Below are 10,984 nucleotides of genomic sequence, written 5' to 3' on the forward strand. Positions count from 1 at the left end.
CCATCAGCATGTATTTAAAGAGTATATTGGACTTGTAGGGGGTCAAGGCCAAGCAAAAGCTTGAATATTACCAGTATCCTCAGTTATCTACATTAATCTTTGAACAAATAATGTTTTGCAAGGTTTATTGCTAAGGGGATCAAATGAGATTTCCCTTGGCTGTGCTACAGATGAGCCTCGGGCACATTAGAGGAGTGTCAGCTGGAGTTAATTCAGTTAATTGCTCCATTTGAATCATGGAGACTTTAGCCTTGCGGTCAGCATCTTCTTCTGGCATTTGGTGAGTGGTGGGTTTGTTTTGGTTTTTTTTTTTTCTCTTTTTAAATGAACACTTGGGAAATTATCGAAGTGTCTAAAAAAGAAAGCACAGGCACCTGCGGGCTCTTAGTGGCCGCGGAAACTTCGTTTTTGGAGGAAATTAGGTTAAAAAAAGCCACAGCACAGCTCAGCGATGCTGAGAGCCCGGGGCCCTCCCGAGACCACGTTCCCCGGGGCGGCGGCGCTAGGACCCAGCGGCCCGTGTGCCGCCCCGCCCCGCCCCGCCGCCCGCGGGGATCCCTCCCCCTGGGTGCGTGCGCGGGGCGGTGCTGGGGGCTGACCCCGGCGGGCGCCGTGTGTGCCCTGCGGCGCCCGGGTCATAGAGCCCGCGGGCTCGGAGCCCGGCGCCCTCGCCCGAGGCACCCGCCCGTTCCCCCGCTGTGTCCCGGCTTTCCCGAGACGCCGCCCGGGCTCGGGGTCAGGGGCCGGTTTGGGGCTCCAGCGGGGGCTGCGGGCCAGTAGAGCCCCGCGTTCCCGGGGCGGGGCTGCCCGAGAGAGCCGAGCCCTGCGGGGCCGGACACCGGCTCCGGGCGCGCCCGGGGCTCCCCGAGAGTGTGCGGCTGGTCTCCGGGGAGGGCACCCCGGGCTCCGGCACATGCGGCCGAGTCCTGGGAATGGAGACCGAGGGCTGAGCCTGGACTGGAACTGGGCTTGGAGCTGAGAAATAAAGTCCTGAGCGTTGGAGTTTGGAAACCAACCGGCTCCTGCAGCCATTTTGGGTTCAGAAACAGAGACCGGGTCCTGTGGTTTGGGGGCTTGAAACCGGGGTCACTAAAGCCGGATTTGGTGCTCAGAAATAGAGACCAAGCCCCACCTGGCTCATGTGGTCAGTTGGGGGGCTCAAACGGAGCCCAAGCCCTGTGTTTTGCTGCTCAAAAACCTGGTTCAGAGCTCAGAAACACTCACGTGTGAAAGTCTTAACATGAGGCAACTCATCGGGCTTAGGTTGGGGCTCAGAGTCACAGACCAGTCCTGCCTTTTGCTGCTCAGCACCAGGTGTTTGGGGCTCAGAAGGGTGCTCTGGGGTCTCTTGGAGGGTGTTTGGGGGCTCAGGAGGGTGCTTTGGGGCTCAGGAGGGTCTTTGGGGCTCAGGACCTGGGGCCGGGGCTCTGCAGCACGGACCCAGCCGGGCATTTCCTGGCTGCAGAACGGAGCCCCATCCCCGGGGCTGGGCCAGAGCCTGAGTCCTGCGCCTTTGGGCTCAGAAACAAGCCCCCGTCAAGTGTTTCTGGGGTCAAAGCTGGGGGGGAGCGCTGCGAGGGGTTGGGCTGTGGGAGCGGGGTGGGCTGGTGCATGGATCCCCGCTGGAGCGGGTGTCCAGTTGCGTTGGTACCTGAATGCCGGGATGCCGATGTGCACCCGCCTGAATTCAACATGTGAGGTAGTCTCTGGGGCGAAAGGTGCTTTTCACACTGGGTTTGGGCTCCAATTCTTTATTTTCTCAAGGCATGTACAACCCCTGCAAGAGTCCTAGGCGCTTGTTAGCTCAGGGCTGGAGAGTGAGCAATTATGACAGGTCGTATTCATCTGCACATCGTGACAGTGATTGATTTACGACCTGGCCATGAGCCAGGCTCGGTTCAACAAGCACAAGCAGGTTGAAGCAGCAAACGGAGCTGGAGATGGACACAAGCTGCAGCCACGATGGAACTGGACCCATCCGGGGGCTGGGCCTGAAAAAAACGGGGGCAGAAACAGTGTCCTGAAGCTGCCATCGAGCCTGAGCCATAAATGAGCTGAACCTGAAAGAAACAGGGACCTCAACCAACACACAAACTCCAAGCACACAAAACTACCAAAACTACCCAAAAGCTACCAAAAAACCCTAAAAGCTACCCAAAAACTACCCCAAAAGCTACCCAAAACCGACCCGAAAGCTACCCAAGCCCCCCAACCTGTGGCCATGTCCGCGCTGGAGCCGGACACTGCTTGCCCTGTCACGGGCGGGCACAGGTAAGGCAGGCGGCAGCGTCGGCCTCAGCACAGGCAGCCCCGGCTGCTTCTGGGGCTCCACAGTCAGCTCCTGGCAGCACAGCACTGCACAACGAGCCCCGGAGCTGCTCCCCGGCCAACCCCGGCAGCTCTGCCCGGCCCTACAACCCGGCCCCGCACCCCTGAGACGGCCGGGGAGAGAGAAGCGGGGCTGGGACCCCAGGAATGTCTCGGTTCTACCCGGAAGGGCGGGTGAGTGCCAGGATCTGGCTCAAAACCCTCCGGCCCTGAGCGGCAGCAGGGGCACAGGCCAACCCCGGCAGCCTCAGACGGCGGCCGGCACTATCCAGTGCCGCGGGTCTGGGCCGGACCCCGAGAGCGCCCGCTCCCACCTCCCCAGACACCCGGTACGGGGACTCCGGTGCCTCCTGCGGCACCCGGAGATCCCCCCGGTGCCATCGCCCCGATCCCCAGTGTAAACCAGTGCCCCTCCAGCTCCCACACTCACCGGTCCTAGCTCTCGCCAGCGCCGGACGGACGGAAAGCTCTATCCTGCCGGAGCCGCTGCGGGGAAGAGCCGGGGAGAAGCAACAGCCGTGACCGCGTCGGGAGGAGGGAGCCCAGCCGCGGGAGGGGTCACCGGCCGCCCCGGGAGACCCTCAGCCCCCGGGGAAGTCATCGGGAACCCACGGCTGCTCCCGCCGCGGGAAGAGGGCGAGAACCCGCTCACCGGTGACTGCCGGCGCAGGCAGCCCCGACCCTCGGTGCCTGCCCTGTTCCGCCGTGGTTCCCGGCAGGCACACAGAGCCGGGGCTGCGGGCGCGGGCCGGGGCTCCAGGCAGCGGTAACCGGGCAGCGGCGGGTGCCGCCGCACCCGCACCGGAGCCCAGCAGCGGGGGAAGAAGAGAGGAAATGGCGCCGGCTCTGCCCCATTTTCCCCCGGTTTCCCTTGCCCGGCACCGTCCCAGGACGCCGAGACCGCCCAGGGCAGGCGGGGGCCGGCGTCGCTCTCGGTTCTCCGTGGCTAAAGCCTCCTCGGAGGAGCCCCGGGAAGACGAGAGAGCGGCACCCTCGCTCCGGTCTCCTGCTCGGAGCCCGCCCGGAGGCGCCGGCGTCCGCTCAGGCGCAGGCCGGGCGGCGCGGCGGCAGCACCGGGAGGAGCTGTGGCGGGGGAGCAGCCCCAGCGCGGCGCGCGGAGCCGAGCCGAGCCGAGCCGAGCCGAGCCGAGCCGAGCCGAGCCGAGCCCCCAGGCACCGGGACCCCGCTCCCGCCGCGGCCGCGCCCCCTGCTGGCCGCGGGGGAGGTTTTGAAGCCTCTGCCTCCCCGCACTGCGGCGCCCCCTGGCGGGCGCGGAGGGACTGTGGGGCAGCGCCCCCTATCGGCCTCGGGGCAGCACCGCAGCCCCCCCCCGGAACCGGTGGGGTCACCCCGCAAGGACCAGTCGAGACGTGGACACCTTCCCGTTCACCCCTTTATTAACCCCGCCGTTCGTTTTAGCCCTCGCCCCTCGAGCCAGCCGGTGCCGCTATCTGTCCGGGACCCGCCTGCAGGTACCTGGAGCTCCTGCGGAGAGAGGGGAGGGAGAGCGGCTGCTCCCCGTGTGGGTCCTCCCGTTACCCCAGGCTCAGCCGCCGTCCCCAACCCCACGTACCTTCACGCAATGCCCGTCTCCAGCACGTCCTCGCTTTTGGAAGGCAAATTCTTGTTTAACGTCTCCATCTCTTCCGCCTTTCTCTTCCTGCGCTGCTTCCGACAGTGGCTTTGATGGGGGGTGGAATAATTAAAACCAAAATAAAACCCAAAAGGAAAACAAGACATGAAAGCTGTGCTGCTCCTTCTTCATCCACTTTCACCCACAGAAGCTCTGGGTGGGATCATGCATGGTGACCATCTCCAAGGCAATGCCTCACATCCCTCCCCAGCACCCTCAGAGGCTGGGGCAGGGACCCTAAATCCAACCTCCTGAAGACATTGGAGATGGGCAGCATCCCCATAACCCAGGGCTTCGTCTTCCCATGCCTCACCCTGTTCCCCCCACCACGTACTGACTACAGAGGCAGGCGCAGACGATGAGGATGATGAGGGTGACAATGGCGGCAATCAAGGAGATGATGATGATCTGGCCCCGGTCGCCTCGCAGGTAGAAGATGTCCACCCTCTCGCAGCGAGCTCCCGTGTAGCCCCTCTCACACCTACCCCGCGGCACAGGGGAGGCAGAGGATGGATCGGGGGTCCAAAAACCCACCATGGTGCCCCTCTCCTCCCTCTCTCCATGTCCCTGGCAGGGGCAGCTTACACACAAGCTGGTGCTTTCTCAGCCACAAGGAACCGGCATCTCCCTTTGACACAGTAGTGCTTGTATTCCTCTGGGCACCTGGAGAAGTGTCCCTGCCGCCTCAGCTGTGTGACGTTCCCTGGGGGTGACAAGGAAAACCGCCCCCCCGGGGGTTACGGTTCTTCGCAGGGGGCATCTGGTCCATCCAGAGCCACAGGAATGTGTCCTTGGCTGTGGCATGCTGCCTCCCTGCATGGCTGTGATAGACACAACATCCATCCTCCATCCCAGCCCTCTGCCCCGCATTGCCTGGCTCCCATCCAGTGCCACCGGCTCCCTTGAGCATCCTTGCACCGTACCCGTGCAGCTCCGGGCTGTGCCACAGGTAAATCCTTCCGTTCCATGGCCAGTGGTGACATTTGTGTCGGCACCCACACAACCAAAAAATGCCAAACCTGAAAGGCAACAGAGGTGGGTCGAGGGGTGAAGCCTGGCTGGAGCATCACCACCACCACTCACCACAGCCACTCATCCCGGCCTTGGCCATAGGGAGGGGACTGGCAAAGGGCCCCCCATTCCCCCGCAGCAGCAGCTTGGCTGTTCCCCAGGGCGAGGAGAAGGGAAAGCTGCTCCCTGCCTGCCTCCTCACCCAGCACCAGTGTCCTGGAGCCAGCAGGGAGGGCTTTAGGGGGCACAGCTCAGCCTGTGGGCAGCCAGCAGCTCCAATGAACAAGGAGAATGAAGGGGGTGGATACCCAGGGAGGACCAGCTCCCTGTCTGAAGACCATGGTCTTCTTGGGGCTGTTGAGCCTGGAGAAGAGAAGCTGCATGGAGACCTCAGAGCAGCTTTTTCAGTGTCTGAAGGGGGTCTATAGGGATGCTGGGGAGGGACTCTTCATCAGGGACTGTAGTGATAGGACAAGGGGTGATGGGTTCAAACTGGAACAGGGGAAGTTCAGGTTAGATCTAAAGAAGAAGTTCTTCCCTGTGAGGGTGCTGAGGCGCTGGCACAGGGTGCCCAGAGAAGCTGTGGCTGCCCCATCCCTGGCAGTGTTCAAGGCCAGGTTGGACACAGGGGCTTGGAGCAACCTGCTCTAGTGGAAGGTGTCCCTGCCCGTGGCAGGGGGCTGGAACTGGATGAGCTTTAAGGTCCCTTCCAACACAAACCAGTCTGTGATTCTGTGATTCCAAAAAACACACCAGCCGTGGGAGCGGGAGATGTCAGCACCGCAATTCAGCACCCACCAAAGCCTAGCAGCTTCCAGTGTCCAACGGCTAAATTCCCATCACAATATCACTCACTGCTGCACCGGGGCATGGGTCGAGCTGGGAAAGGGGTGACCGTGCTCACCGTGGCAATGGGGTGAAGCCGAGGGCTGGCTCGGACCCAGCACGTCCCAGCAGCAGCGGCAGTAACCGGATCGGTAACCAGATCGCTGGCATACCAGCACTGACTCAGCACGGTCCCACTCCCAGCCCGGCCCTCCCCAGGGATTCACCCCTCTGGGGTGGTACCCAGGGGAGCGGGGACAGGTCCCACCTTGGTGGGGCAGGGTGCTGGGTGTTCCGGTCCTGAGTGGGTGCACTTTGCAGCTTGTCCACGTGGAAAGTAGGATTTTGGGCACCAAGCCTGGGCAGCTGCATCCCCTGGTTCCCATGTTCCTACCCAGCCTTTCAGTACCCTGGCAGCAGCAGAGAGGGTGCCAAGGCTCCGGTGTCCTCCCCATCCCACGGTAGAGATGTTCGCAGCACACGCGTCCCTCCTGGCTATATATAGCTAACAACACGCTTTGGGTAACAGAGCTGCAACAAGGACAGGGCTGAGCTTCTGCCAGGGCTTCTCCAGCTGAAGAATCCCATCAGGGAGGGGATGCAGCCCCATTTGGACCAGGCAACGGGGTGGGATTTGCCTGATGGGAGCCAGGGATGAGCTGTGGGGTGGTTTTGCCCCCCTCCCCCAGGAACCAGCAGGCAGCAGTGCAGACAGGGAGGCTGACTTCACCCCCAGTGACCGAGTTCACAGCTCAGCACGGAAAGATCCCCACCAAGACGAGATCCCCACCCTTATTGCAACCAGATGCGGATTTTGGCACCCTCTGGGCTGGCAGCCCCTTGGAGAGGACAGCCCTGAAGGCACCGACAGCTCCGGGGGGGGGTGGTGGAGTGCCCCCCAATACCCTGAGCTCAGCACCCAGGGGCTGCGGGTGCGAACAACCTCATCTCTGTGGTGCACTGAGAGCCCGTCTCTGCTGTCTAAGGCAGCCAGAGATAACCCAGGAACAAGCACCCCAAACACAGGATTATTTTGCCGTAACACTCCCAACACTCCCCTGGGAAAGCCCGAATTGCCGGAAGGCAATTTGTCTGGGGCATTGCCTTAGTCCGATGGGCACCCCAACCCCAGAACAGGTCGGCCACCCTGGAGCTCCTCCTGCTAGCACAGGTTGGGCAGGTTTTGCCACACACCAGCCTTGCCAAAAGGCCAAACCCAAAGTGCTTTGATGCCCTGGGTATCGCCAAGCCCAGCTGATGTTCAGCTCTGCTTGTGGTTATCTCCTGCCAGCCCTGACCAGGCAGCTGTAGGCAGCTTTTCCCACTTTTCCACGCACTTGGGAACTAACTCCGGGACACTCGTGCACTTGCTGAACAGGTATCGGCACCCACCTCCCCGCATCCCCTATCTCCAGCACTCCCAAGGATGGCAAAACATGGGTATTCCATGGGCAGTGTCGCATCCCAGCCCTACTCCGGGATCCACCCAGGACACTCCGGCTCCATCCTCGCCATAAGGTATCCAGGGATCCAGAGCCATGCTGGCACAGGGGAGCACTGGGATGGGACAGTGAGGATTACCAGCACGGGATATGGAGGCACATGGGGTGGGTGCAGGGAAGCACGGGGGAGCCCAGGGACAGGACTGGGCATGGGGGAAGGAGTGGGATGGGATTGTCCGGGGGACACGGGGAGTCACTGGGGTGGGACTGGAGAAGCGCCAGGGTGAGTACTAGGGTGGGATAGGGGCAGCATCGGGATGGGGCAGGAAAACAGGAGGGGGTCAGCAGGCTGGGATTGGGGGGGGGCAGCCGCATGGGGTAGCACCAGGACAGGCACAGGGGAGCACCGGGATGGGACCGGGAGGCAGGTGGAGGATCACCAGCGTGGCACCGGGAAAGAGCGGGATGGGACAGGGGCAGCACCGGGACTGTGTCGGGGAAGGGGGACCCTCGAGCCGCGCCGCGCCGGGTGCCCCGCGCTTACCGGAGGCGAGGGCCAGGCAGAGCAACAGGGTACCGGGACCGCCGCCCGGGGCCGGGGCCGGGGCCGGGGCCGCCGCCGCCTCCATGCGCGCAGCCGCCGCCTGCCCGGTGCCCGGTGCCCGGCGGCTGCCGCGGGGCGGGACGAAGGCGGTCGCTGCCGGCACAACCGCCCTCCTCCTCCACCGCCTCCTCCTTCTCCTTCTCCTCCTCCTTCTCCTTCTCCTTCTTCTATTCCTCCTCCTCTTTCTCCTCGAGCGAGCACCAGAAGCATCGAGCAGAAGCCTCGCTCCAGCATCCCTGGGGATTCAGGGAGCCAGAGGGACACCCCCATCCCACCCCATCCCGATTTCCAAGCGTGGCTCCGGGCGTTCCACTCCCCAAAGCTATTTATTCCTGGCTGGCGTGTTATGAAAAGGGAGATTTATTCATAGCGAGCTGCTAATAAAACACCCTCCCAAAGCTCTTGGCAGGGAATGACGGCAGCTACAAGTTATTTTGTGAGGGGCTGTGCCTTGGCACAAGCCTTCTGCACGTTGGCCTTGGGGTTTTTTTGCCTAGGAGGATGACTCTAGTCCCCTGGGAGGATTTTTCTGGTCCCCTGAGTGATGTCCCAAGGAGGAGGAGAACCCCTCAGGGGTGATGGGATGCTGGCACATCCCCTCCTGGCATCTGGGGATGCTCAGTAGGGATGCAGTGCTATGATGTCCAGGCTCCAGGGAAGGCCAAAGAGCTTCTCCTAGCAAAGACGAGGGCAGGCAGGGTGGGGTGGTGGGGCTGTGGCCTGCTCTGTGTCATTACAGGCATGAAATAAGTGGAAATGAAACACTGGAAAGAACGGGTGACCTCAAACCACAAGCTGGCAGCTATTAATGCAAGCGCTGGCAGCCACCCAGCCATGCCATTTGGCCACTGGCCAGGGAGTGAGTGAGCTTCTGTCGCCCTGGCCAGCCAGAAAACCATTTGCAAGCTCCAGCACGCAGGTGCCATCAGCCCCTTTGCTTGTGGACACCCCAGTTCCTGGCTGGTGGTAGGGGAAGAGCCCAGCCCCAGCCTCCCAAAAGCAGGCAGGGTGTGCTAAACCACCAGAGAAATGTTGCAAAGCTCCGCTGGGGACAGCAGGGACGTGGGCAAGACCAGGGAAACCAGCAGCTGGCACTGGGATGTGAGATGGGACACCCAAGAGGAACTGGCTTCATCCCTGTGGGGCAGGCGACGGAAAGGAGCAGGCAGCAAAAATCCTTGTGGCCACCAAAAGCAAATGCTCTTCCTTTGTCATGCTTCACATCTGGATAAAATTGGGGAGAAAAAGCATTTTAAAGAGTTTTTAAGAGAGCAGGAGGGAGCCCCAAGGCAGATGTCACCAGAGGTAGTGGTTTCCCTTCTCCAGTAGGAATGGGGAAGGGCTGGCAGAAGATAGCTCCAAAAAGAGACATCTTGCTGGCCCTATGTCCTCTGCCCTCACTGTCACCCTAAGTATCACACCTTCCATGGGGAGGCCCAGGGACCTGCGTGGCCAGGCAGAGGTGGCCATGCTGATACGATGAGGCAGAAGCAACCAGGCAGAGGTGGCTCTGCCGAGGTGGCCATGCTGATGAGACCAAGAAAGGATGACCAGCAGATGTCACCATGCCAATGAACCAGGCAGAGGTGACCAGGCAGATGTGACCACGCTGATGAGACCAGAGAGGGCTGACCAGGTACGTGTGACATGCAGAGGTGACAAGGCAGAGGAGGCTAAATGAGGTGGCCATGATGATGAGACCAGGCAGATATGAACAGGCAGAAGTTACCAGGCAGAGGTGGCCCTGCTGAGGTGACCGTGCTGATGAGATGGGGCAGGGGTGGCTGGCAGATGTGACTATGCCGATGACACCAGGCAGATGTGACCATGCAGGTGTGGCCCTCCTGAGGTGACCATGTTGATGATTCCAGGCAGATGGCGCCATACTGAGACCAGGCAGAAGTGGTCAGACAGATGTGACCATGCAGAGATGACCCCGACACCCAGCGCTATGATGGGGAGTGCTGGCTGTGCCCAGCCCTGCCCTCTCCTCAGAAACCTCCTCCTGCCCATGGGAACATGCAGCACCTTCTGCAAAAGAAAGTGAAAACAAGGGATGGGAGACCAGCAGCAGTGAAATCACAGCTCCCGTGTTCCTGCAGCCATACCAGAGTTATTTTTCCACCTCCCAAGAAGAGGAAAGGTTTCAAGGAGAGCTGAGATGCTGTCCAATGTATGCCAAAGGCAGCTGGCGTGCTGGCCGCTCCAGAAACACCAGCTGACTTGGATTTTGTGTCCTGCTGTTTTGGGCCTGGAGCCAGGATCCATCCCAAGAAAACGCCACACAATGCAATGAGATGGATGGCTCCGTAACCCCAGGTCTGGTTTTGATTACATCCTTTTCCAGAGCGAGCATGAGAAAGCTCATAGAGAACACAAGTTCAGCCTGAAAACATTCCACTCACAGCAAAGCTCTTTCCAGAGGGAAATGGGTAGACCCATGGCACTTGTACCTCCTGCTGTGCCAAGGGTGTCCCCAGGATGGGCCCTTTGGGCACTGTGAACTGCATTTTGGGTGCTGTTCATGCCATGGAAAGGCAGGAACCTGGCTGCATGGCTCTGACTTGGCTCCTCTTGATGCACGTACCCGGGGTGTCCCCTGCCACAGCCCCAGGACACCCCTGATGCGGTGGGTGATGCTCAGTGAGGGCATGGGGGGACCCCATCCAGCAATAGCAGAGTACCTTGCCCTTCCCTTCCCTTCTCTTCCCTTCCGTCTTATTCCTTCCCATCCTATTCTATTATTTTCTATGCTATCCTATCCTGTTATATCCTATTCCATTCCCTCCTATCCCATCCTATTCTATTATTTTCTCTCCTCCTCTCCTCTCCTCTCCTCTCCTCTCCTCTCCTCTCCTCTCCTCTCCTCTCCTGTCCTTTTCCATCCTATCCTATCCTATCCTATCCTATCCTATCCTATCCTATCCTATCCTATCCTATCCTATCCTATCCTATCCTATCCCATCCCATCCGGAGCCGGCATGGCCCCGGGAAAGCCGATCCCCGCATCCCAGCGCCCGTGCCCAGTGTGGTCTGCTCGGAGCCGGTCACTGGTACCGCTGCTGCTGCCCTGGCACTCGGTTCCCCGGCGCGGTGCCCGGTGCCAGCAGGTGCCGCTGTCCGCCCGCCGCTGGAGCGGGG

The 10,984-nt window shown here is 61.1% G+C and overlaps 1 protein-coding gene and 1 long non-coding RNA gene across 2 annotated transcripts; both read right to left on the reverse strand.

Annotated features, from left to right (window-relative positions):
* Window positions 1-1,735: 1,735 nt before the first annotated feature.
* On the reverse strand, window positions 1,736-3,518 carry LOC115605254. Its single transcript, XR_003990556.1, has 2 exons — window positions 2,759-3,518; window positions 1,736-2,060 (listed from the first exon to the last, which is right to left on the reverse strand). It is a non-coding gene; the product is annotated as an uncharacterized LOC115605254 (long non-coding RNA).
* Window positions 3,519-3,707: 189 nt separating this feature from the next.
* BTC (betacellulin) lies at window positions 3,708-8,107 on the reverse strand. Its single transcript, XM_030479467.1, has 6 exons — window positions 7,784-8,107; window positions 4,885-4,980; window positions 4,547-4,664; window positions 4,296-4,442; window positions 3,902-4,009; window positions 3,708-3,813 (listed from the first exon to the last, which is right to left on the reverse strand). The coding sequence occupies exons 1-5, from the start codon at window positions 7,866-7,868 to the stop codon at window positions 3,904-3,906; spliced, it is 552 nt and encodes a 183-aa protein (XP_030335327.1). The 5' UTR covers window positions 7,869-8,107; the 3' UTR covers window positions 3,708-3,813; window positions 3,902-3,903.
* Window positions 8,108-10,984: the final 2,877 nt, after the last annotated feature.

This window comes from Strigops habroptila, chromosome 3 (genome assembly GCF_004027225.2).
Source record: "Strigops habroptila isolate Jane chromosome 3, bStrHab1.2.pri, whole genome shotgun sequence".
NCBI lineage: Eukaryota > Metazoa > Chordata > Aves > Psittaciformes > Psittacidae > Strigops > Strigops habroptila.